The 26,417-nt window shown below is 57.5% G+C and overlaps 1 protein-coding gene across 2 annotated transcripts in view; it reads left to right on the top strand.

Moving 5' to 3' along the window:
* Positions 1–14,205: 14,205 nt before the first annotated feature.
* The window catches only part of KCNQ1 (potassium voltage-gated channel subfamily Q member 1), a 313,157-nt gene continuing 300,945 nt past the window's right edge, over positions 14,206–26,417 (top strand). For both annotated transcript variants that reach the window (XM_081280808.1, XM_081280807.1), the window contains exon 1: positions 14,206–14,685. In XM_081280808.1, the coding sequence (XP_081136934.1) occupies positions 14,297–14,685 (389 nt within the window). In that variant the 5' untranslated portion in view covers positions 14,206–14,296. The remainder of the gene's footprint in view (positions 14,686–26,417) is intronic.

The following is a 26,417-nucleotide window of genomic DNA, read 5'->3' as shown; positions in this document are numbered from 1 at the left end:
GCCGGGAGCTCAGAGAGGTCCTGGGGGACACGTCTGCTCCCCCCCCACCAGAGTGTCATCCACTCGGAGGCTGCCCAGACACCAGCCCCCAACTGCCCCAGGAAGATGCAGCGTCCTTGCTGCCCCCACCCCAGGAGGCCTGGGCCCTGTCCATGCGTCCTCATCCCTCACGACAGGCGGTTCTCCCTGAAGCCACCCCGCAGGCTCGTCCCAGGCCAGGATCGGAGTCCAGCAGGCTGGAGCCTCGACTGTGGCCCTGCCCTGGGAGGAGGACCAGGAAGGCAGGGGATCCCCTGGCAGCACCCGCGGTGACCACCTGTGCCTGCTGCCCTCCTTGGACCATCTGCCCTGGAGGGGCGACCTTGCTCCTGTCCTGCAGGTGGGGACAGAGGCCAGGTAGGCTGCGTGACCAGCCTAAGCCTAGCCAGGCTTCAAGGCTCCCACCGTCTCGCCCTGCGCTCCCGAGCTCGTGTGCACTGGGCTTGGCGGCCACGCGGGGAAACAGGCCTGCTCTAGGCAGCACAGGAGGCACTGGCCAACGCTGGCCACTGGAGCAGGGCTGGCTGGGGGAGGGCCCATCTGATGTGGGCGCCGTGTGTCCACTCTGCCTGTGTGTGAGTCCCCTGGTGTGCCCACGCAGAGCTGGGGCTGCAGTGTGACCCTCAGTGACTGGGACTCAGGTCCCATCAGTAAGTGGACACAGTGATGATGAGCCCCATAGATAGACGTGCCAAGGACAGTGCCCTGCGCTGCTGAGGACAGATGGCACCCGGAGGGCAGGCCAGGCCGTGGGGAAGCATGGGAGCAAGTGCCCGCACGTCGGTGTGTCAGTGAGGACAGTGTGTGCGTGTGCGGACCTTATGTGTGTGGACCTTGTGTGTGTGGACCTTGTGTGTGTGTGTGGACACCTGGTGTGTGTGGACAGTGTGTGTGTGTGTGTGTGGACTGTGTGTGGACTCTGTGTGTGGACTGTGTGTGTGTGTGTGGACTGTGTGCGTGGGGGGGAACTGTGTGTGTGTGGACTGTGTGTGCGTGTGCGGACCTTATGTGTGTGGACCTTGTGTGTGTGGACCTTGTGTGTGTGTGTGGACAGTGTGTGGACAGTGTGTGTGTGTGTGTGTGTGTGTGTGTGGACTGTGTGTGGACTCTGTGTGTGGACTGTGTGTGTGTGTGTGGACTGTGTGTGGACTCTGTGTGTGGACTGTGTGTGTGTGTGTGGACTGTGTGCGTGGGGGGGAACTGTGTGTGTATGTGGACTGTGTGTGTGTGTGTGTGGACAGTGTGTGTGTGTGGACTGTGTGTGTGTGTGTGTGGACTGTGTGTGTGTGTATCTGTGGACAGTGTGTGTGTGGACAGTGTGTGTGTGTGTGTGGACTGTGTGTGTGTGTGTGTGTGGACTGTGTGTGTGTGTGTGGACTGTGTGTGTGTGTGTGTGTGTGGACTGTGTGTGTGTGTGTGTGGACAGTGTGTGTGTGTGTGGACTGTGTGTGTGTGTGTGTGTGTGGACTGTGTGTGTGTGTGTATCTGTGGACAGTGTGTGTGTGGACAGTGTGTGTGTGTGTGTGGACTGTGTGTGTGTGTGGACTGTGTGTGTGTGTGTGTGGACTGTGTGTGTGTGTGTGGACTGTGTGTGGACTCTGTGTGTGGACTGTGTGTGTGTGTGGACTGTGTGTGTGTGTGTGGACTGTGTGTGGACTCTGTGTGTGGACTGTGTGTGTGTGTGTGGACTGTGTGCGTGGGGGGGAACTGTGTGTGTATGTGGACTGTGTGTGTGTGTGTGTGGACAGTGTGTGTGTGTGGACTGTGTGTGTGTGTGTGTGGACTGTGTGTGTGTGTATCTGTGGACAGTGTGTGTGTGGACAGTGTGTGTGTGTGTGTGGACTGTGTGTGTGTGTGTGTGTGGACAGTGTGTGTGTGTGTGGACTGTGTGTGTGTGTGTGTGTGGACTGTGTGTGTGTGTGTGTGGACTGTGTGTGTGTGTGTGTGGACAGTGTGTGTGTGTGTGGACTGTGTGTGTGTGTGTGTGGACAGTGTGTGTGTGTGGACTGTGTGTGTGTGTGTGTGGACTGTGTGTGTGTGTATCTGTGGACAGTGTGTGTGTGGACAGTGTGTGTGTGTGTGGACTGTGTGTGTGTGTGTGTGTGGACAGTGTGTGTGTGTGTGGACTGTGTGTGTGTGTGTGTGTGGACTGTGTGTGTGTGTGTGTGGACAGTGTGTGTGTGTGTGGACTGTGTGTGTGTGTGTGTGTGTGGACTGTGTGTGTGTGTGTATCTGTGGACAGTGTGTGTGTGGACAGTGTGTGTGTGTGTGTGGACTGTGTGTGTGTGTGGACTGTGTGTGTGTGTGTGTGGACTGTGTGTGTGTGTGTGGACTGTGTGTGGACTCTGTGTGTGGACTGTGTGTGTGTGTGGACTGTGTGTGTGTGTGTGGACTGTGTGTGGACTCTGTGTGTGGACTGTGTGTGTGTGTGGACTGTGTGCGTGGGGGGGAACTGTGTGTGTATGTGGACTGTGTGTGTGTGTGTGTGGACAGTGTGTGTGTGTGGACTGTGTGTGTTTGTGTGTGGACTGTGTGTGTGTGTATCTGTGGACAGTGTGTGTGTGGACAGTGTGTGTGTGTGTGTGGACTGTGTGTGTGTGTGTGTGTGGACAGTGTGTGTGTGTGTGGACTGTGTGTGTGTGTGTGTGTGGACTGTGTGTGTGTGTGTGTGGACAGTGTGTGTGTGTGTGGACTGTGTGTGTGTGTGTGTGGACAGTGTGTGTGTGTGGACTGTGTGTGTGTGTGTGTGGACTGTGTGTGTGTGTATCTGTGGACAGTGTGTGTGTGGACAGTGTGTGTGTGTGTGTGGACTGTGTGTGTGTGTGTGTGGACTGTGTGTGTGTGTGTGGACTGTGTGTGTGTGTGTGTGTGGACTGTGTGTGTGTGTATCTGTGGACAGTGTGTGTGTGGACAGTGTGTGTGTGTGTGTGGACTGTGTGTGTGTGTGTGGACTGTGTGTGGACTCTGTGTGTGGACTGTGTGTGTGTGTGGACTGTGTGTGTGTGTGTGGACTGTGTGTGGACTCTGTGTGTGGACTGTGTGTGTGTGTGTGGACTGTGTGCGTGGGGGGGAACTGTGTGTGTATGTGGACTGTGTGTGTGTGTGTGTGGACAGTGTGTGTGTGTGGACTGTGTGTGTGTGTGTGTGGACTGTGTGTGTGTGTATCTGTGGACAGTGTGTGTGTGGACAGTGTGTGTGTGTGTGTGGACTGTGTGTGTGTGTGTGTGTGTGGACAGTGTGTGTGTGTGTGTGGACAGTGTGTGTGTGTGGACTGTGTGTGTGTGTGTGTGGACTGTGTGTGTGTGTATCTGTGGACAGTGTGTGTGTGGACAGTGTGTGTGTGTGTGTGGACTGTGTGTGTGTGTGTGGACTGTGTGTGTGTGTGTGTGGACTGTGTGTGTGTGTATCTGTGGACAGTGTGTGTGTGGACAGTGTGTGTGTGTGTGTGGACTGTGTGTGTGTGTGTGTGTGTGGACTGTGTGTGTGTGTGTGTGGACAGTGTGTGTGTGTGGACTGTGTGTGTGTGTGTGTGGACTGTGTGTGTGTGTATCTGTGGACAGTGTGTGTGTGGACAGTGTGTGTGTGTGTGTGGACTGTGTGTGTGTGTGTGGACTGTGTGTGTGTGTGTGTGTGGACTGTGTGTGTGTGTATCTGTGGACAGTGTGTGTGTGGACAGTGTGTGTGTGTGTGTGGACTGTGTGTGTGTGTGTGGACTGTGTGTGGACTCTGTGTGTGGACTGTGTGTGTGTGTGGACTGTGTGTGTGTGTGTGGACTGTGTGTGGACTCTGTGTGTGGACTGTGTGTGTGTGTGTGGACTGTGTGCGTGGGGGGGAACTGTGTGTGTATGTGGACTGTGTGTGTGTGTGTGTGGACAGTGTGTGTGTGTGGACTGTGTGTGTGTGTGTGTGGACTGTGTGTGTGTGTATCTGTGGACAGTGTGTGTGTGGACAGTGTGTGTGTGTGTGTGGACTGTGTGTGTGTGTGTGTGTGGACAGTGTGTGTGTGTGTGGACTGTGTGTGTGTGTGTGTGTGGACTGTGTGTGTGTGTGTGTGGACAGTGTGTGTGTGTGTGGACTGTGTGTGTGTGTGTGTGGACAGTGTGTGTGTGTGGACTGTGTGTGTGTGTGTGTGGACTGTGTGTGTGTGTATCTGTGGACAGTGTGTGTGTGGACAGTGTGTGTGTGTGTGTGGACTGTGTGTGTGTGTGTGTGGACTGTGTGTGTGTGTGTGGACTGTGTGTGTGTGTGTGTGTGGACTGTGTGTGTGTGTATCTGTGGACAGTGTGTGTGTGGACAGTGTGTGTGTGTGTGTGGACTGTGTGTGTGTGTGTGGACTGTGTGTGGACTCTGTGTGTGGACTGTGTGTGTGTGTCGACTGTGTGTGTGTGTGTGGACTGTGTGTGGACTCTGTGTGTGGACTGTGTGTGTGTGTGTGGACTGTGTGCGTGGGGGGGAACTGTGTGTGTATGTGGACTGTGTGTGTGTGTGTGTGGACAGTGTGTGTGTGTGGACTGTGTGTGTGTGTGTGTGGACTGTGTGTGTGTGTATCTGTGGACAGTGTGTGTGTGGACAGTGTGTGTGTGTGTGTGGACTGTGTGTGTGTGTGTGTGTGTGGACAGTGTGTGTGTGTGTGGACTGTGTGTGTGTGTGTGTGTGGACTGTGTGTGTGTGTGTGTGGACAGTGTGTGTGTGTGTGGACTGTGTGTGTGTGTGTGTGGACAGTGTGTGTGTGTGGACTGTGTGTGTGTGTGTGTGGACTGTGTGTGTGTGTATCTGTGGACAGTGTGTGTGTGGACAGTGTGTGTGTGTGTGTGGACTGTGTGTGTGTGTGTGTGTGGACAGTGTGTGTGTGTGTGGACTGTGTGTGTGTGTGTGTGTGGACTGTGTGTGTGTGTGTGTGTGGACAGTGTGTGTGTGTGTGGACTGTGTGTGTGTGTGTGTGTGTGGACTGTGTGTGTGTGTGTATCTGTGGACAGTGTGTGTGTGGACAGTGTGTGTGTGTGTGTGGACTGTGTGTGTGTGTGGACTGTGTGTGTGTGTGTGTGGACTGTGTGTGTGTGTGTGGACTGTGTGTGGACTCTGTGTGTGGACTGTGTGTGTGTGTGGACACCTGGTGTGTGTGGACTGTGTGTGTGTGTGTGGACTGTGTGTGGACTCTGTGTGTGGACTGTGTGTGTGTGTGTGGACTGTGTGCGTGGGGGGGAACTGTGTGTGTATGTGGACTGTGTGTGTGTGTGTGTGGACAGTGTGTGTGTGTGGACTGTGTGTGTGTGTATCTGTGGACAGTGTGTGTGTGGACAGTGTGTGTGTGTGTGTGGACTGTGTGTGTGTGTGTGTGTGGACAGTGTGTGTGTGTGTGGACTGTGTGTGTGTGTGTGTGTGTGTGGACTGTGTGTGTGTGTGTATCTGTGGACAGTGTGTGTGTGGACAGTGTGTGTGTGTGTGTGGACAGTGTGTGTGTGGAGAGTGTGTGTGTGGACTGTGTGTGTGTGTATGTGTGGACAGTGTGTGTGTGTGGACTGTGTGTGTGTGTGTGTGGACTGTGTGTGTGTGGACAGTGTGTGTGTGTGTGTGTGGACTGTGTGTGTGTGTATGTGTGGACAGTGTGTGTGTGTGTGTGTGGACAGTGTGTGTGTGTGAACAGAGTGTGTGTGTGGACTGTGTGTGTGTGTGGACTGTGTGTGTGTATCTGTGGACAGTGTGTGTGTGTGGACTGTGTGTGGACAGTGTGTGTGTGTGGACTGTGTGTGTGTGTGTGGACTGTGTGTGTGTGTGGACTGTGTGTGTGTATCTGTGGACAGTGTGTGTGTGTGGACTGTGTGTGTGTGTGTGTGGACAGTGTGTGTGTGTGTGTGGACAGTGTGTGTGTGTGGACTGTGTGTGTGTGTGTGGACTGTGTGTGTGTGTGTGTGTGTGTGGACTGTGTGTGTGTGGACAGTGTGTGTGTGTGTGTGTGTGGACTGTGTGTGTGTGTATGTGTGGACAGTGTGTGTGTGTGTGTGGACAGTGTGTGTGTGTGAACAGAGTGTGTGTGTGGACTGTGTGTGTGTGTGTGTGGACAGTGTGTATCTGTGGACAGTGTGTGTGTGGACATTGTGTGTGTGTGTGGACAGTGTGTGTGTGTGGACTGTGTGTGTGTGTCTGGACTGTGTGTGTGTGGACTGTGTGTGTGTGTGGACTGTGTGTGTGTGTATCTGTGGACAGTGTGTGTGTATGTGTGTCTGTGGACTGTGTTTGGACAGTGTGTGTGTGTGTGTGTGTGGACAGTGTGTGTGTGTGTCTTGGACTGTGTTTGGACAGTGTGTGTGTGTGTGTGTGTGTGGACAGTGTGTGCGTGAGTGTGGACTGTGTGTGTGTGTGGACTGTGTGGACAGTGTATGTGTATCTGTGGACAGTGTGTGTGTGGACAGTGTGTGTGTGTGGACTGTGTCTGTCTGGACTGTGTGTGTGTGTGTGTGTGTGTGGACTGTGTGTGTGTGTGGACAGTGTGTGTGTGTGTGTGTGGACTGTGTGTGTGTGTGGACAGTGTGTGTGTGTATCTGTGGACAGTGTGTGTGTGGACAGTGTGTGTGTGTGGACTGTGTGTGTCTGGACTGTGTGTGTGTGTGTGTGGACTGTGTGTGTGTGTGGACAGTGTGTGTGTGGACAGTGTGTGTGTGTGTGTGTGGACAGTGTGTGCGTGAGTGTAGACTGTGTGTGTGGACTGTGTGGACAGTGTGTGTGTGTATGTGAACAGTGTGTCTGTGGACAGTGTGTGTGTGTGGACTATGTGTGTGGACAGTGTGTGCATGAGTGTGCAGTGTGTGTGTCACACACAGCACGTGTCTGTCCCTGGGCATGCTGTGAGTGTGTGCAGGTCAGTCTGTGTGGACACTGCAGGCGTCCGTGTGAGCGCACGTGTGCGTGTCCTAGTGTGCTGCGCTCTGGCTCGGGGCCTGTGGGTGCAGGGTGAGGGAGCACCCACCACTGCACCAGCCTCTCACCACCCTGGAGCTCCCTCGCCCCACCTCACAGATTGTCTGAGCCACTCAACTGCTAAGTGCCAGATTCTGGGCCAGGTGGCCGGGAGGACATGGGCCTTGGGGAGATGAAGGAAAGACCAAATGACTATGGGAAAGACAAACAGAGGACAAGAGGTCGGGGGTCGTGTTTAGACAAGCTGGTCAAAGAGAGCCTCATGCAAAGGTTATTCTACAAATAACAAGGAAGGACGGTCCACCCACGGGTCCCTCTGTCCACCCCTCACCTACGTGTCACAATCCACACCATACATGGGCCTACTCTCCCATTCCAGCCATCCAGTGTTCATCACTCGCCCACCCACTGGTTCACCCACCCAACCCCTCATCCACCCACCACAAACCACCTGTCCATGCTTTATGTACCCACTCGTCCTGATCCACCCATCCTCTGTCCCACCATTCACCCATTCATTCCTCTATCCCTTCATCACCTCCCTCCCTCCTTCCATCCACCCACCCACCTGCCCACCCAGCAACGTCTGTATATCCCTCTGAACATTAATCTGTTCATCCATCCAACTACCCACCCGTCCATTCATCCACCCACGCACCCATCCACTCATTCCTTCATCTTTACATCTGACTATAGAACCACCACCATCCACCCGGCTTCCACTCACACCCATCCACGTATATATTTATCCATGGATCACCACCCACCCTCCCATCCATCCATCCATCCATCCATCCATCATCCATTCACCCACCCACCCATTGATGTATCCATCTCTGCATTTATCACCACCACCACCATCCATTCACCACCCACCCATGTACTCATCTACCCACCCATCATCCTTCTACCCACCCCCCCACCCACTCATCCTTCCATCTACTGAAGCACCCCCAGCCAGCCACCCATCTACTCACCTGCTCATTCAGCCACAAAACCATCCACATCCCTGTCCACCCACCATCACCATCCGTCCATCCATCCATTCACCACTCATGCAGGCTTCTGTCTCCACATCTGTCACCATCCGTCCATTTATTGGTCTATCCACCCACCCACCACCATCATCCATGCACTCAACCAGCCACCCACCCACCCATCCGGCCTCCTATACACCTCCCATCCACCCACCACTCATTCATCCATCCAAATACCCACTCATCCATGCATCTGTCTACCCAAGTACCCCCAGGCAGCCAGCCAGTTAGCCACCTGTCTGTCCACCGGCTCATCCACCCATAATGCCTTCCACCTCTCTGAATAGCCGCCCATCACCATCCACTCACTCACCCACCTGTCCCACCATCCACACAGCCACCACTCACCCATCCACTCCCCTCTCCAGCCATCCACTCACCACGCACTCACTTCTCAGCCGCTGGACTCACCAAGATGGATGAGTCAGCTCCTGGTCTCATGATGCCGCCCGGCAGAGGCAGCGTCTCACAGGCCCTGGGTGCAGATGGGGGTTGGGGTTGGCCCAAGCCCTCATTAGGCGTGTGAGTTTCCGTGCCGTTTCTCCCTGGTCCGTGTATCTCACAGACAAGGTCACTGTCTCCAGAGACCGGGGGCCTCTCCCACACTGGAACCAGTGAGGCCAGGAATTCAGTAGGCACACAATAACGACCACAGGCCAGCTGAGTCACCTCCTCCCTGTCACTGCCTGAGTCTGCTCTCTCTTCACCCTCCTCCGACCCACCATCCTGGGTTGGCCTGCTCTCCTGCCTCCTGAAGCCCGTTCCCAGCTGGGGCCACTGCAGGCTGTCCCTGTGCTGTGGCCTGCTAGAGGGCAAGTCCTGGCAGCCCCGTGCTGGGAGACAAGGGCCCCGACTGGGGACTTCCCACCATGGCCTGGAGGATCTGGGACAGGTCACCTACCCTGGGTCTCGCTCTCCACTCTGAGTGGCCAGGAACAGCTGCACTAGAGGCTGAGTGGCTTCACAGGGGCCTGGACTGCAGTGGTGTCTGCTGGGCCATGGGCTGTCCTGGACAGGGCCCTGCCAGGGCTGGGGAAGCACCAACACACCGAGTTGGAGGAGGGCCAGGCTCAGTGACCAGTGGAAGGAGGGTCAGTGGAGGGACCTCTGAAGGTTTGTTGAAGCTGACCCCAGGCCAGGGCAGGAGCCATGGGCCCAAGCTTATATGTCATTCCTTCACTTTGGAGAACTGACTCCGGGCCCCAGAGCCAGGTCCAGAAGGACTTTCCATCCGATAGGCCACCCCTGGAGGTGACTGTGAGTTGGGGAGCAGGGAGCATGGTGTCAGCAGGAGCCGGGTGAGGTCAGGCGACAGCCTCAAACCAAAGTCAACACAGGGGCTCTGGGTCCTGGAGGGGAGAGTGTGGGTGTGTGATTCTGCAGGGCCCGGAGGCCACGGGCCGGCCCATCAGGGTGCAGCTAGGTCCCTCAGGGTGGCGGCCTGCTCTGCCACTGCTCTCTCCTCTTGGGGCTGCCTTTCTCGTGAGCAGGGACAGGAGAGTCCCTATGCCCCCTCGTTCACGAAAGGACTCCTTTGCACCCGTACTCACACCTGCACACCCTGCACACAGCTCTGTCTTCCCGTCTGTTTCCCAGAGTGACGTCTTAGAAGAGAGGGCGGGGTGCACAGAGGCTGTGAGGGTTCTGGTGGGATGACAGACGGGGTGGCCCCCCTGCCCTTAGTGCCCTCCCTCTGTGCCGGGCCTGGACCCTCCCCCTAAAGAGCTGAGACAGGAGGATGTCTGGGTTTCTGGGTGAGAAAGGTGCCTGGGGAGGGTCCCTGGCCCACGGATGCCAGGCCCCTCCAAGGTGCAGCATGCGTAGGTCGCCCGCCCAGCTCTCACCCCCTAGGCAGGGTTTGTGGGTGCCAGCACCCTTAGTGGGGTGTCACCAGACAACACAGTCAGGGACAAAGGACTCTGGGTGACAGGCCCTGGACCTCTGTCCTGCGGTGACACCCACATTTGGGAACAGATGGAACTCATCAAAAATACAAATTCTGGGCCTCGCTGGCCACAGCCCCTCTGGGCCTACCTGGAACTGTTCACAGAGCCCCTGGTGACTGCCCTAGGCCCCTCCCCAGGCCTGCTGACAAAGGGCAGGCTGAGCTGACCGGGTCTTTTTTTAATTTTTTTTTAGTTGTAGATGAACACAATATCTTCACTTTTATTTATTCATTTTTATGTGGTCCCGAAGATCGAACCCAGAGCCTCATGCATGCGATGCAAGTGCTGTACCACTGAGCCACAACCCCAGCCCCTGACCGGGTCTTTATTACACGTGGGGAGGGTGGCTGGGGCTCAGGTGAGGCAAGGATGCACCTGGAGCTGTTGTTGGGGCATCCCATCCGTAGGGACACCTGCCAGCCCTCTTTGGAGAGATCAGCTTGAGGAAGGCAGGGCAGTGGCATCTGTCCCTCCATCTCCCTTGCCATTCATCTATTCTGTCCTGAGCACCTGCTGTATGCAGAGTCCTTTGATAGGGAATTTCTCCCAGATTAGCTGAGGGCCCCTCTGGGCCCCCCAGTCACCCCCAAGGTCTGCTCCCCGGCCCTTGCCCCTCAGTCTTCCCTACCCTGTGTACCCCTGCGTGGTGGTCTTGTGCAGGGCTCTGTAGGCTGCTTGTGGAACAGTGCCAGGCATACAGTGGTGCTCAATGAGGACTTGGGGAGTGAGTGAATGAGTGGATGAGTGGATGGAATCAAGCTGAAGGAGGGTGCCGGCCACTAACCTTGGTGGCCCACCTGGCAGCCGTGCCCTCCCTTCACCAGTCTGTTTCTCCTTTTCTCTTGATGACCTGGGAGGCTCCTCCCACTGAGGCCCTCTGACCCTGGGGGATGCTGGAAAAGAGCCCTTGGAAAGCATGCTAGTGGGAGGGGGCCACCCTGTTTCCAGAATGTTCCAAGACCTGGAGACAGCCTGCAGGCCAGAGGCAGGGAGAGGGTGCTCAGGATGCCCAGGGGCACATGTGTACCCAGGGGGCTGGAAGGGCTGTGGGTGGGGAGAAGGGCTTTCGCAGACAGTGGCACCTGGAGGGAGCAGGCGCAGCTGGTGGGCATCCCAGGGTCCTGCCCCGTGTCCAGAGCTCCAGGCCCCTCACGGCCTGGAGGGATAACCACACACTGCCCACTCTCAAGTTTCCTCTCTCCTTGGCTGATGGGCCCCCTGTGGGGCCATTCCTCACACCCTAGCCAGTGCAGAGTGGCCCTGGGCTGGGTCAGGCCCTGCCGCTCACCAACAAACAGGCCTTTCCTGCTGCACTGGCCTGGACCCTCACTCCCTGGTCATCAGTATCACCGTGAGCCTGGCCTGGCCCAGCCCTTTGCCCAACCTGTGACCCTGGCCACCCTCCCTTCTCTGCTCCCTGCTCTTAGCCTGTCTCCACCCGGCCCCATGGCCCTCCCCAGCCCTTGTCCTGCTCAGCAGCCCACAGTCAGGCTCCAACACAGCTTAGGGCCTCCCCAAGTGCCCTCCTGTGCTCCTCCACCAGGCCCAAGACAGCCCTGGGCACTGAGGAGGGCCTTCCCAAGGGCTCAGGTGGCTATGTATGCCAAGAGCACAGCGTGACGGCAGCAGGCACCACTGGCTTCACCCGACTCCAGAGGCGGTCCTGCGACCTCCTCCACCCCACCCCTCCTCCAATTATTTTGGAGCCATGTTCCCATATCACATACTGCCGCCAGCAAATCCTCCAGCGCTCGTCTCTGAGGTTCGTACAGAGGAGGTGGACATGCTTGGCCCTGGCCCCTTCTTGCTGGTTCTCAGGACCATGAGCCCGGCCACTTGCCAAGAAGTTTTCAGTCTTCTTATGTAAGTTTTTAAGATATCTGACCTATTTTAATTCATAATTCTTTTTGATGTTCAAATTGTCCTGCTGCTGATCAGACCCTTTTAAAAGTAGAAAGTGGACTCATGGGGAAACCATTTTAAGACAAAATAGCCAAGGAACCGACTCTAACCTTTCCAGTGGTAACCGACGTACGTATGTATGATTTCAGAGTAACAAGACAGTCTGCCCTCCATACCTGCAGGTTCTGCATCCACAAGTCCAACCAACCCCAGTTGACAAATATTTGAGAAGCAAACTGCCTGTACTGAACATGTACGGACTTTTTCTTGTCATAATCCCCTAAACAGTACAGCCTAACGACTATTTAAGTACATTTCTGCCGTGTTCAGTATTACAAGGAGCCTAGAGGGGATTGACGTGGCCCTGGGCCAGTGCCACACTGTTTCATATAAGGACTTGAGCACGCAAGGATTTTGATATGGGAGGGTGTCCTGAGACCATCCCCTGTGGATTCTGAGGGATGACTGACTGTGCCAGCTTATTACTAGCAGTATATTCTTGGTGTTGCTCTGGCCCCTTGCAGATGGGGGGACTCTCGACCACCACGCTGCAGTGTGCGGCTGTACCATAGCAGAATTCCACCGATCCAAGGGCACTGGGTTTTGCTGGTATAAATGGTGGAGTGAGGCAAAGCCTCACATCTGTACCATTCTCTGGTGAGTCTTTGGGTTAGTTCCTAGCAGCGTGACTTTCGGGTAAAAGGGTACATGCACTTTTGCTAATATTGTCAGAATTTCCTCCCCATGAGTGACTGGGAAAGCACCTGCCACCTGGCTTCTCCCGAGAGCAAGACATCAAACGTCTGGATTTTCGCCAATCAGATAGCAAGCAATGGTCTGAGTGTACTTTATATCTGCGTTTTGCTCGTTAGGAGTGAGGCAGTGCATTCCTTTACAGAGGCACAGGCCCCATCTCTCTTCCTGTGCGCTGTTCCCCAGGACTGTCCCTTTGCGGGTGTTCTTTATGTATCAGTGATTAATCCTTTGCCTGTGATGGGAATCGCAAATACTCCCTCCCGTTCGCCACTCACCCCTTTTACTTTGCCAAGGGCGGTCTTCTTTTCCTTTACTATGGCCTCTAGAGCCTAGGCGGTAGTAGGCTCTCCCGGCCCCCTCGTCCCTTCTTACAGAATACGCAGTTTCACTTGACTTTTCCTTGAAAGCCTAGGATCCATCTGGAAGTTATTCTTGGGCATGGTGTGAGAGGGGCCGTGTCTCCTGGCTCTATCAACATGCTTATTAAACACTCATCTTCCCCCTGACCCGAGACACAGGCGCCGGTCACTTTGGCGTGCTTTCACCCAGAAAGTTACAGAATGCCTGCTGGCAGCCACAGTCAGCTCCTTCCCTGCCCATTTTGTATTCAGGTGGCAAGTGGGACGTCCCCCTAGCCTGTTGGTCCCCTCAGTCTCCCAACACCTGCCCCCCAACCTGCTGGGACTTCTCTCAGCAAACAGTAATGGGCCCCAGTCTAGAGCTGACCCCTGATACCCACCACAGAGCTGAGAGCCCTGGGCGCTCAGTGAACACCTGCAGGCATCTTGCCACAGTCCCCTGGCTGCAGGGAATCACAGCTGAGCTCCAGGCTCCTCCAGAGAGGGGGAGGGGCTGGCCACGTGGGAGAACTCGGTCCAGCACAGGCCTGGGGCCCCAAGTGCAGAGCTTGCCACCACACCCCTCACCTCGACATCCACCCTGGGAACCAAGTGCCTGTCAACCCAGGTTCAGGAGCAAGGAGAGTGAGCAGAGCCAGAGGACAAGGAGCCCATTCTATATGTCCCTGGGGTGGCTCAGATATTTCTCCTGGACCTGCCCAGGCAGCCAGCCCCACCTTTGCCCAGCAGTCAAACCTGGGTCAGCCCACACCCCCAGGCTTCCAAGGCGCTGTCCCAGACCGTCTGCTAACAGTTCTTTCTCACCTGCCCAGTGCCTGGGCCTCAGTGGGCAGATTTCAGCGCATTCTCCTGGGGCCCCAGAGGCCAACACCTCCTCACCCCCGTGCGCCTCAGGACGCCCCTCTGTACTCCTTGCCTCCCCGGAAAGGCTCAGAGGGCGGGAAAATGGGTGCCTGCATCCTAACCGGCCTTGGGAGCTCATTCGCGGTGGCGGCACCTGCTGGCTCCCGGGCTGTCCTCCCCGCCTGGGCTGGGGACCTCCTGAGGCAGGCGGGAATGAGGAGCTGGGTGCAAACACGTGGGCGAGAGCCGGGTTCAGCGGGTGGGCACCCGCAGCTTTCCGAGCACGCCGGGCGGCCCGGGCGGGTGCTCGAGAGGGGCGGGGCCTGTGGTCCCCCGGGACGGCCCGAGGCCCCCGCCCACTCCGGCCCCGCCCCACCCCCGGGCGGGGCGGGCAGCGGCCCGGGTGGCGGGGCTGGCAGCCGGGGCCACTGGCCGACAGTGTGCCCAGGCGCCCGCCTTCGCTGCAGCTACCGTGCAGCCCCCGGGGCCCTGCCTCGCTATGGCCGCGGCCTCCTCCCCGCCCAGGACTGAGAGGAAGCGCGGGGGCTGGGGCCGCCTGCTGGGCGCCCGGCGGGGCAGCGCGGGCCTGGCCAAGAAGTGCCCCTTCTCCCTGGAGCTGGCAGAGGGCGGCCCGACGGGCGGCACGCTCTATGCTCCCGTCGCGCCTTCCGGCGTCCTGGGGCCAGCGTCCCCCACGACCCCCGCTGCGCCCCCGGCGCCCCCGGTCGTCGCCGACCTCGGCCCGCGGCCGCCAGTGAGCCTCGACCCGCGGGTCTCCATCTACAGCGTGCGCCGCCCGCTGCTCGCGCGCACCCACGTCCAGGGCCGCGTCTACAACTTCCTCGAGCGCCCCACGGGCTGGAAGTGCTTCGTCTACCACTTCGCTGTGTGAGTACCGCGAGTCGCCCCGGGACACCTGCGGAGGGGCTGGCAGGGGAGCGTGGTCTCTGCCTCCCTGCTCCGGGCTGGACCCCCGCCCTAGCCGCCCTAGCCTTGACCCCGGGCAGCCGCCAGGGGAGGGAGGTGTTAACGGGGAAACACGTTTGTTTCAGGTCCCATGAAGTTCAGGGACATTGCTGGTCAAGGGGGGGCTTCTCAAGGCCCTGCCCTCGGGCGTGGGGAGGGGTGCCCCGGACCAGAGGTTCGCTCTCCTCCCTGGAGGGCTGTCCAGTGGAAATACTCTGGGAAGAGAAGGAGCGCTCACCCTTGGGTGCAGCGAGAGAATCCCCCTGGGTTGGCAGGGAGAGGAGCCTCAGGAGCCCCCAGGAGAGGAGGTGCGGATGCTCAGACCTTGGAGGCCCAGGTGGGTCTCAGTCTGGCCGGCAGGTGCACAGGCCTTCCCCCGGGCTGCAGAGTACCCACGGGTCCTCATAAACCCAAGCTCATAAAACCTGGGAGGGTGCAGAGGGGCCGGTTTTCAGGCATCCATCAAAGCCGGCTGTGCTCCCCGAGGAAGAGGGCCGGCAGTCGCACCTGGCCCTTGCTGCTCCAGGTGGTTCCCACTCCTGTGGGCGGGACGCAGGCTTGGCACTTGATTTCTCAAGGACAGGGGCACAGGAAGTTACCTCCCAGAAGGGTCAGGCTGCTCTCCTTGCTGCCTCCCCTGCCGTCCTGTGGTGCTACTTCCTGGCTGCCCAGCCAGTGGCTTCTTGGTGTCTTGCCAACCTCTGGCCTGTGAGTCTGCTCAGATGTCCCCTCACTGATGGCTGTGGGGCTCCTTTAGGGCTGCCTGGGGTGGCCTTCTGGTGGCCTCCACGGGTGGAGTGTGCTTAGTTCTGCTGCCTGGGCTGGGCCTGGGAGGTGCCCAGGGACCTGTTCACCCCCACTGTACTTGTCGCCAGGGCCCCAGGTTGTAGCAGGAGCTGGCTCAGGTGGCTCTCCTGCTTGTGAAGAGAAGTGGGACCTTCCACAGCAGGAAGGGCAGGTCTCGGGGCATGGGAGCCAGGGCCGTGCAGATCTGGGGGAGGTGGAGGCTCTGCCGCAGCCGTAGCTACAGCATCTGGGGATTTGGGGAACATTTGTGTGCAGTGACCCTAAGGGACCCCACCTAAGTCCAGCCCTGCTGTGAAAATGTTCTAGAAATAGCAGGCTGGTGGGCATGCTGTGTGGATGGACTGCCTGCCTCCCAGCACTCTCCCACCAGACCCCAAACTACGTGTGATGCTGAGGGTGGGAGAGAGAGTGTGGACCCCAAGCAGATGCTGGAGAAGACCTTCACTATTAGCTCTTGGTCCAGGAGCCCCACCTGCCAAGGCACGGTGCCTCCAGGCAGTCACCGGATGGCAGGCCAGGGTGCAGGCCAGCGGTGAGCATCACCTGGGCTCCAGCTGCAGCGCGGGGCAGAGGAAAAGGGCTCGCCATGCCCCAGAGGAAGTCTCTGCTTACACTGCGTTTTCTTCCTGATTAGGATTGTTCAGCCTCGGAAGTTTGCTCAGCGGAGTCTGCCTTCGCCCAGTCTCCCGGAGGCCGGGCAGCGGCAGCTCCTGTGATGTGGAGGATGGGGGAAAGGGATGCTCCTGTGAGGTAGCAGAGGGGCAGTGGTCAGCCTTTTCCAGCTGCAGGCCCCTGGTCCTGAGAGGTGTGGCTGACTCTGAGGGGTTGTCATGAACATCCTCCACCATCTCGGGGAAGGGCTGCAGGTGGACCCTGGCTGGGCAGAGCATGTGGCTTGCCTGGGACCCGAGAAGGGGTTCTCTCACCCCCAGAGTCTCCAAGAGGTAGGTGGGGCCCTCGGATTGTCCAGTCTGCTTGGGGAAGGCCTGGCCAGGAGCTGGGATCCTGTGGGGGCTGGAGCCTGGCCGCAGCCTCAGGAACCATGTAGTCCGTGCCCGGCTGGCCCGGAGTTGCTGTATGAAGTCACAGATGGTTCGGGGACGAGAGCAGGCTCTGTCCTTGGTAAGGCGGACTGGGAAACATGAGGGATTTGGTTTCTGGGCCCAAGGAGGAGAGCCTACCCCAGAGGGCTGGGTCCTATGTGGGGAGGGGGACAAGGTAGGGACTGGCGTCCTGCAGGCCTGGACATGCGTTACCTTGTGCAGCTGGGGAAGCAGGCCCGGACATCCTGTCCCCTCCTTGGGGAACCCCTGCTCCGGCCCAAGGAGAGCAGCCCTTCCTGTGTCCGTTCTGGCCTTCCCTGGCTGGCCAGGGAGCAGGACGCATACCCGGGCACTGCCCTTTGCTTTATTGGGCTTCCTGTCCCCCTTCACCCCAGTTCCCTTTCATGGCCTTTACTTCCCCACTGTGGGGTAACTCCCACCCTGCTGAGGGCACACGGGCCAGGTGGGCCCAAGCCACCTTTCCAGTGGGCCTTGGCGGGGTCTGGCTGCTGGCCACCTGGAATCCTGGTTGTGACTGAGGGATTTGGGGAAGAGGCACAGAGAGGAACCTTTCCCCTTCCCTGTACTCGAACCCAGACTGGGCTGGCTCGGCCCTCCTGTCCCCACTCTCCCACATCCCTGGCTCTCCCGGGTTCCCAAGAACCTTCTGGTGTCTTTTGGCAGCACCTCACAGCATGGGTTAATCATTGACGGAACTTGCAAGGGGCCTGGTGGTTTATTGGGCTGGTCTGCCTGCTGGGCCAAGAGCAGGAGCCATCTCACCCTGACTGTGGCCCAGAGAAGCCACCCTGCAGACCTGGGAATGGAGCTGGGCAGGTGGAGGGTGGCCAGCTGATCTGTGGGTTGGGCTCAGGGGGAAGGGGCTCTCTGGGTGGCCAAGTCTCTCTCCCTCTGTCCCCTTCAAACCCTGCCACCTGTTCCTCAGCCCTGGATTCCAGGTAAAACTGATTTCCTTTTGGGGTTTCTCCCTGTGTGCCTCCTCTGGGGCCCTGGCAGTCCAGAGACCCCTCAGCAGACCCCTGCTGCAGAACCAGCCCCATGTTTCTGGAGGTGCTGTGGCCCGAGCATTGAGCGCCTCTGCCTGGCCTGACCACGGTTGGAGGCCCACAGGCATCTTTTGTGCCAGGCCTGGGGAGGGATTGGGGGGCAGTCAGGTGGAGGAAGAACTTGAAGCCCCCTGCAGAAGGGTCTCCCCAGCCTGCACAGAGGCCTGGGGTCAGGAGGAGGCCTGGGGTCCCGCATCCTTGCAGGGCTGCCTGGGTGGAGCAGGGCTCCAGGGCTGGAAGCAGGCTGTGTCAAGCTAACTGGTGGTGGGACCCTCCGAGGCCAGGCAAGGTGCCTGGGCTCACCCACAGTGCGGGAGCAGCCACCCACAGACGATGCTTTCAGGTCTTAAGGGGCCCCGTGTCCTGCTGCTGGCACAGAGGCCAGGTCCTGAGTTGGCTCTTCTGGCGAAGCACCCTGGCGGGTGTGGTCAGGTCTCCTCAGAGCACAGCAGTCCCTGAATGGCGCTGCTTGCAGGCCTGCAGGTCAGGGCGCCTCCCTCGCCAGCTCCTGGGCCAGGGCTGCTGCTGGCCTGCCCTGCCCTTGCTGAGCAGCCAGGCTGCCGAGGGGGCTCTGGCCTCTGGCACCTGCCAGCCCGCTCCCGACCTGGCCCAGGCAGGGCCCCTGCCTCCCCTCCACCCAGCGGCGCCCAGGGCCCTGCAGCCTGGACATTCCCAGCCAGCTGTCAGCTTCTGCACATTTTCCCATGATCTAATTCCCCGTCCGCCATCAAGAACGTTGGGCTGGAGGATTGGGCCACAGGTGCCAGAGGTGGGCAACGGCTGCCAAGGATGGTGGTCTCCAGGGAGGATGTTCCAGGCCCGGAAGGAGCCGTGGGGGTGTGGCCAGTGTGCGAGGATGCTCCACGCTGCTCCCTCCCTCGGCGGTGTGCCGAGGAAGCTTCTGGAAACGTGTTGCGCCCAGCCTCGGCTTCCGACAGGGTCTGAGGCCCACATGCCGCCACGTGGGCTGCTCAGACTGAGGCCTGGGGTTTGGCTTGGGTGCTGGGGAAGCACTGTGGAGCAGGGGTGCTATGTAGGAGGCTGGCCTGGGCTGGTCCTGTAGAGGAGGGGCCCCACAGGTGCCTTGGAGCCCAAATGTGTGGGGTAGGTGGCCCATGGGTGACCCTGGCCCCCCGCTCCCGTGATGCTCTGTGCAGGGCCCCTGTGGGCATGGAGGCGAGACGTTGGTGTCCACACCTTCTCCTGGTGGACGCTCGTTCCTCTCCAGTGGCCACTGAGCATGAGAAAGCCCAGAGCTGGGGCAGGACTGCCGGGCGGACGACAGCAGCAGGAGATTGTAGCTGCTCTGCTGTCGGCCTGACTCTCCATGTGCTTCTGAGCATGTGAGAGGCCTTGGCCTCTGTGGTTGTTTGTCTCCTGCTGCCCTGCCCAACCTGGCCCCTTTTCTGGGCTCTGTGTGGGTGCTGACCAGGGTAGGGGACCTCTGGGCTCTATCCAGGGGACTTGGGGAAGGATGGAGGGGCATAGCCATGCTGAAGTCAGGAAGAGGGTCCACTGTCTGCCTAGGTAGGCCCTTGGCCGTGTGCAGCTGGGAACCCTGGGCTCAGAGAGGGTAGGCTGCCTGTCTAAGGCCACACAGCTGTGTGTGTCCAAGGCTGCCTGGACAGGGCCTTGGACTCAGCAGCCAGGGCCTCCTGCCTCCTCCAAGCCCCTCTTCCACCTTGGGTTGGTGGGGGTCACAACATCTACCCTTTGGCTGTGTGAGGAAAGGGGGCTGCCCTGTGCTGGAAGGAGAGGAGAGAAAGCCCCCGGGCAAGGGGAAGCTGCTGCTGAGTGGGTGGTGGACCGAGACCAGTACTTTCCTCAGCCATGGCTGGGGAACCCACCTCAGTGCCTGTCCTGGGGGTGGGGAGGCCACTCCCAGGCACCTTTGACCTGGCTGCTTCCTGTGCCCGGAAGCCCTGCTGCCCAGGGCTACTGCCACGGCTCAGCGCGGGCCACCTCCTGCAAGAAGCCTTCCCGGCTGCCCCAGCAGGTAATGCTGTCTTCGTTATCGGTGGCCCTGGCCCTGGCGCCCCGCCCCTCGTCTGCCTGGCTGCCCTGTGGGGTGTTAGCAGATGCCATCTTAGCGTGTCTAGGATCTGAGGGACTGTGTGGGTGGACGGCGCTCCATGCAGGGTCTCCAGGCATCCAGCCCAGGAACCCAGGTCCTTCCTCACCTTCTCCCAGCTCTGGCTGCCCCTCCATACCCATAGGCTGCCACTGTCACTCCAGCCCCCGGGAGCTGGGCCTCCTGACACCCCCTGTGCGGATCTTACCCAGTGGCATTCCTGAGCTCGGGGAAGCAGCAAGCAAGGGCTGCTGGACCCTGCAGGGAGAGTCCTCAGGTCCTACCTGGGGGGGCTTCATGTCCTGGCTGGGGTGGGGCAGGTGCGGGATTAGACCTTGGAGTCTGCCCACGGCCTGAGCTTTGTTGGGTTCAGGGTGTGGGGCTGAGCAGACCCATCTGGAGTGGGCCCCTCTACATGGTCCCAGATAAAGGCACAGTCTGCTTGTCTGTCCATCTGGCCACCTGCTGGAGGAGGAACCAGTCTACACACACACACACACACACACACACACACACGTGCTCTTTTTAGTAGACACACAGTAATAATGGGTGTTGATGGGGTCCAGTGTGGCATTTCCATGCCGGGGGCAATGTGTACTGATCAGGTCGGGGTCACTCGCGTGCCCACCACCAGTTCTGTGTGCGGGAGCGTGAAGACCCTCTGTGTCAGCTGTCAGGAAGTGCTCTGTTGCCGCCAGCCAGTTCCTCCGCTGTGCCATGGCACGTTAGAAGTCAGTCCTCCTGCCCGGCTGCACCCGGAGCCCGTGTACGTCCTCTCCAGCCACCCTCCCCCACCCTTCCCGGGCTCTGTGGCCACTGCCTCACTCGCTGCTTTGGGACCCTGCTTTAGCTTCTGCGGAAGTGAGCCCGGAGCACTTGTCCCTGTGCCTGGTGCGTGTCACTGTGCTCAGGTTCTCGGGTTCCATGAGATGGCAGGACGCGCTCTCTGTGGCTTGCTCTTCCCTTGTGCCCACACTTCCATTTTCTTGCCCGTCCATCTGGCTGGGTGCCTCTGTTGGCTCCTCACCTGGGCTGTGGCGGAGGGTGCTGCAGGGGCGTGGGGGAGGGGCAGGTGTCCCGTGGACACGCTGATTTGTTCCTTTGGTTGCACGCCCAGGAGCAGGATAGCCAGGTCCCGTGCAGTTTTGCCTCGTTGTCCGAGGGTGCTCCGGGCTGCTCCCAAGATGCTCCTAGTCGGCATCCCTCCAGCAGTGTGCAGGCCCCTTTGTCCACATCCTGCCCTGCGTTTACTCTTTTCTGCCCTTTTGATAATGGCCGGTCTAACCCAGGAGGGAGGAACCTCCCGGGGTTCTGACCTGCGTCTCCCTTGTTAGCCTTGGTGAACGGTGTTCCTGTGCTCGCTGCCCTGCACATCCTGATTGGAGAAGTGCTGGTCACTCGTGTTATTTTTGCCGTCGAGTCTTTGAGTTCCCTGACGGATGGATGGACAGACAGTGCGTGAACCTCTTCTCCCGTTCTCTGAGTTGCTTCTTGACTCTCTTGACCCCTTGGCGGTACAGATGCTTTTCAGTTTGATGAGATTCCATTTGTCATTTTTTACTTTTGCTGCTAAAACGATCTTTGCCCAGATGCATGTCTGGAAGCCTTTCCCCTGGGTGTCCTTCTAGAAGTTTCCTAGTTGGGGCCTTACCCTGAAGTCTTTGGTCCCTTTGAAGTGATGCTTGTATGTGGTGACAGATGGGGCCTGCTTTCCTCAGCACATGGATGTCCCTTTCTGCCACTAACTGAAGAGTCCTGCAGTGTGTATTCTTGCTGCCTGGGTCAGCAATCAGGTGGCCCTAAGCAGTGGATTTGTTTCTGGGTTCTCCGTTCTGTTCCCTTGGTCCATGTCTGTCTGCCCAGCAGTACCTCACTCTTGTGGTGACGCAGCTTTGTTACGTGTTGTGAAGTTGAGTGTCATTATGTCTCGGCATTTTCTGACTCAGGATTGCTTTGCTATTCAGAGTCCTTGTGGTCCCACCAAAGGTTCAGAGTGAGCACTCCACTTCCACGGGAGCTGTCATTGATAGGAATCAATAGGAATCATACTGTGTCTTTGGACTTGGGGAGTACGTACTTTTTAACAATATTATTATGGTCCATGAACATGGGATGCCTTTCCATTTTTCATATCCTCTTCAATTTCTTTTCAGTTTGTAACTTTCAGTATAAAATTATTCACCTCTTTGGAGATTTCCATCACATTTGATTTTATTTTTGCTATTGCAGACGGACTGCTTTCTTGATTTCTTTCTCAGCAGTTTTCTGATTGGCATATAAAAAGACCACTCGTTTGCCTATGTTGATTTCACACCCTGCAACTTTACTGGATTTGACTATCAGTTCCAGCAAGGTTTTTGTTTGTTTGTTTGTTTGTGGAGCCTTTTTAATTTTTCCTCTGTGTGAAACCACACACCTCCAGTGCAGCATTGAACTAGGGTGGTGAAACTGAACATCCTCATCTTGTTCCTGATCTTTGAGGGATGATAATGATTTCAGTTCCACCTTCAGTATGATGTTGGCTGTGGGTCTGTCAGATATGGTCTTTACATGTTGAGGCACTTTCTTCTATCCCTGATTTTTGGAGGTTTTTTATTTTTATTCAGGAGTGGTTGAAATCATCGGATGCTTTTCCTGCGTCTGTTGAGTGATCACGCGGGTTTTGTCTCTCGTTCTGTTCATTGATGTGTTACAGCTGTTGATGTGCGTGTGTTGAGGCATCCTGGCATGACTGGAATGAGTCCACTTGATCATGCTGTGTGATCTCTTTGCTGGGCTTTTGGACCAGTTTGTTGGTAATTGGTCGAGAACGTGTGCATCTGGGCTCATCAGGGATTCTGGCCTGTGGCTCCTTTTCTGTGGTCTTTGCCTCGTCAGGGGGAGGGGGACCTGGCCTGGTAGGATGGGCTTGGGAGCATTTCTCTTTGTGGGATGTTTATTACTGACTCGATCTTGTGCTTGTCATCGGTGGATTCGGGTTTTCTGTGTCTGCGTGGTTCGTGTTTGGTAGGTTCTGTCTGCGGAGAAATGCACGCTCTGCTCCCAGGTTTACCCCCTTGTTGATGTTTAATTGTCCCTCGTAGTCCCCAGTGACCTGCGTGTTCTTTGCTCAGTTGTCATGGTCCACCAGGCATTTATTTGGATCCCCCCTCTCTCTCTCTCCCTCTCTCTCTCTCTCTCTCTCTCTCTCTCTCTCTCTCTCTCTCGGTTAGTTTGACTAAAGTATTTTCTGCTTAGAGCTTAGTAATCCCTTTCCTCTACTATTTCAGATCGAGTCTGTTCTTGGTGTCTGATTTTCTAGTTCCTTGAGTGGCCACGTCAGGTGGTCTGTTTGAGACCTCTTGCGTGTGGGCACTCGTGGCTGTGAGCTTCGCGTGGTGCTGCTGTGCTCTGTCCCCTGGGTCCTGCTTTCCTTTTCATCCAAGACAATTTAGTTTCCATTTTGATTTCTTTACTGACCGTCGGTCATTCAGGAGAATGTGTTTGATTGCCATGTGTCTGTTTCTGAAGTTCCTCTTGGTGGATTTCTAGTTTTATTCCTTGTGGTCAGAGAAGATGCTTTTGCTAAGATTTCTGGGTTTTTTTGAAATTTGCTGGGACTGGTTTTGTGGTCTAACACGCGTCTCCCCAGGAGTGAGCTCGCGGTGCTGAGCCTTCTGCTGCTGTTGGCTAAAGCACTCTGTGATGTTGGTGGGCCCCTCTGGTCGACGGCATTGTTCAATTCCACCTTTCTTTTCCTTCTAGAGGATCTGTCTGTTGACAAAAGTCAGGTGCCGAGGTCCCCCATAACTACCTTACTGGACCCGTTTCTGCCTTTGCTTTGCATAACTGGGGGCTCCCGTGCAGAACTTTCACCATGTCCTTTCCTCTTGTTGACTGGATTCCTTATCAGTCCTGGTGACTTCTTTGCCTCTCTGCAGTTCCACAGTCTGTTCTACCTGATGGAGGGAGCTGTTCCTCTGGTCCCTTTGCATGGACCTGGGTCTTCCCGTCTGTGCGTCTTGGCTGGCGCAGGGAGTTCTTGCTGGCAGCTAATCCCTTGGTCTTTTTCTTCTCCTTTTAACACTCAACCCGTCTGACTCTCTCAGTTGGAAATTTGAACCAATATTCATGAAAGGCTACTGAGGGCAGCAGAGCCGCGTCTCTGGTTTTCTGGCCGTTTGTACATCCGTGGTGCTCTAATCCCCTGGTGGCCCTCCTTTGTGGCTGGGCAGGTTTCTGTGTTCCCTTTTCTCTTTTGTGTACCTACCCCCCGCTGGGTCTGTTCTTTCTGCTCTGGTGCTTTTGCTCCTAGCCTAGTACTCCCCAGGCGCTTCTCGAGGGCCATCTGGTGCTGATGATTCCGTAGCTCCTCGTGGTGAGCCTTTGGTCCTCCATCATGCAGGAGGACTTTGCTGGGTGTGGTGTTCTTGGTTGGCAGGTTTTCCCTTCAGGACTTTGAATATAGGGTCCCCCTGTCTCCTGGCCAGTGGAGTGGTGTTCAGAAGCCCACCGTCAGGGAGGGGAGCCCCCTGTGCGGGACGGACACCGCTCGCGGTCTGTTGCTGTTTCAGGATTCCTTGTCTTCCCTGCCGTTCCATCTGACTGAAATGCCTTGGGGACGATCTGGGATCCTCTTGGATCTCCTGGGGCCCACTGAGCTTCAGGGGCCTGGATGTCCATATCTTTCTCAAGATTCGTGAAGTTTCCAGTAATCATTTTGTTAAATATTTCATTGAATCTCTGCGCTTCCTTTCCTCTCGGCCCCTGAGATGCGCACAGTGCGACTGCTAACCCACCCGTGTCCTGACCAGGAAGCAAGTCAAGGCTTTGTTCATTCTTTCAATTTATTTTTCTTCTTTGTCTGACGTCTCGTTTAGTCCAAAGACTTCCTGCTTCAGAGGCTCCGAGCGGGTTTCTTACTTCATTGGTGGAGATCCAGATTCCACTTGGTTCCTTTTCATGATCTCACTCTCACTCACAGGTTCAGTTCCCGCCCCTCACCCGCCGCATCAAGGTGTCTGTGTTCTCTGCACCTCAGTAAGTTCCCTGACAGTCACGATTTTGGCTTGTCAGGCCACCGTGGGTTTCCTGTCCTTTGCCATCTGTTACTAGAGGGTCCTGTTACCTTGTGTCCCCACACTGAGATTCATTGATGTCCGTGCATTTGCTGTGGCCTCTAGCAACTTTATGGGTGTCTTTTGTAGGAAAAGGCCGTCTCCTGGCCACGTGTCCTAGGGCCCTGGTTGGTAAGAAGGCGCTGGCCTGGTCCAGGTGGGTGCTTTTAGTCAACTCTCTGGTGTTTTGGGGCCTCTGGCTGGGCTCCAGGTCTGTGGGGTGCCTACTTGCTGGGAAGCTCCATGAGGCCAGTGTCTCACTGGCATGGTGTGTCCAGCTGTGGGTACAGCTGCCTGCCCGTGTCTGAAGGTGGCTCGGGGGCAGGAGCCCACTGGAGCGCACTTGTGGCCCAGGTGGCTGAGGTACCTTTCACCTAGTGGAAGGGTGCGCTGTCCCTCAGTTCTGCCCGTGGGCCTAAACACCTAGACACCTGACAGTGCCCGAGAGTGGCACATGGGACTTTATGGGGCCTCCAGGGACCTGGGTGGGCTGCCCGGGTGCTCCCCAGGCCGCGTGTGGGTCTGTAGGAACTTCTTCCCCTCTGATTGGAGGGGATGGTGCTGGTGAGGACTCGGGAGCGCACCTCTGCTCCCCTCTGCATTCTGGACTCTCAGTCCTGTTCCTTCTTTCTCTGCTCCGTTCACACATGGGGACGCTGGTCACCTTGCTCATGGGGAACCAAGGCCTGACCCTTTCTTGGCCACACCAGAGAGCCCCACCCTCCAGTCTGCACAGAAGCCCTTGGAGCCTTAGTCTCAAGCACGGCGAGGCTTGAGACATTGGCACCCTGGCTCCAGCCTGGACCTGGCCCCTGTCTGCACCCCTGGAGGCCACCCCTTCCCACCTGTGAGGGCCTCCCTAGCACTTTCGTCTTGGCAGTGGGCAGAATCCCACAGCTCTGCTGCACAGGGCTGGGACCGCCCCTGCAAGTCTCCCAAGGGTGGACGGCTCTCTCTCCTCCCTCTCTAGAGCTGTGCTCCTGGGAAGCCACAAGTCCACCCAGAACCACTCTCCTGAGCACGTCCCCCTAGACTTGCTCCATACAGGGATCTGGAGAGAGTCACAAAGCAGGAACCCAAGGCACCAGCTGGACAGGGACCCAACCTGTTCCCACTTCCTTGTGGCCCCAGAGCACCCCTCCTTATGGATACCACCCAGCTGCTCTGGGACCCCCACTCCACCCAGGGCCAGGGGCCGCCTCGTGCTCCTTGACTGACTGCAGTCTCTGCAGCTCCAGAGCTCCCTGAGAGGATGGGCACCCCTTCCCAGCAGTTCTGTCTGGAGGTGCACTGCCTGGGGGGAGTTTCCAGGGGGCCAGGGGAACCCCAGGCTGTATCTGAGCATCTTCAGGAAGCTGGTGCTGGGAGCATTTGATTGGCAGGTGGCGGGCGGGTGTTCCATTCCATGGTTCCTCCAGCTGTTCTCAAGTCACATCCGGGCTCCTGGCTGTGATGGTTCAGAATATGATAGAACACAAAACCTTGGTAATTAGAACAGTGTGGCACTGGGGGGCCCAGTGCGGCTGGTGGTGCTGGCGTGTGGTCAGGCATAGCCCATGGAATGCATTTT

Source organism: Spermophilus citellus (genome assembly GCF_964194105.1).
Source record: "Spermophilus citellus genome assembly, chromosome: 2".
Taxonomy (NCBI): Eukaryota; Metazoa; Chordata; class Mammalia; order Rodentia; family Sciuridae; genus Spermophilus; species Spermophilus citellus.
Note: the sequence above shows the minus strand (reverse complement) of the source record. Positions and strands in the feature narration are given on the sequence as shown.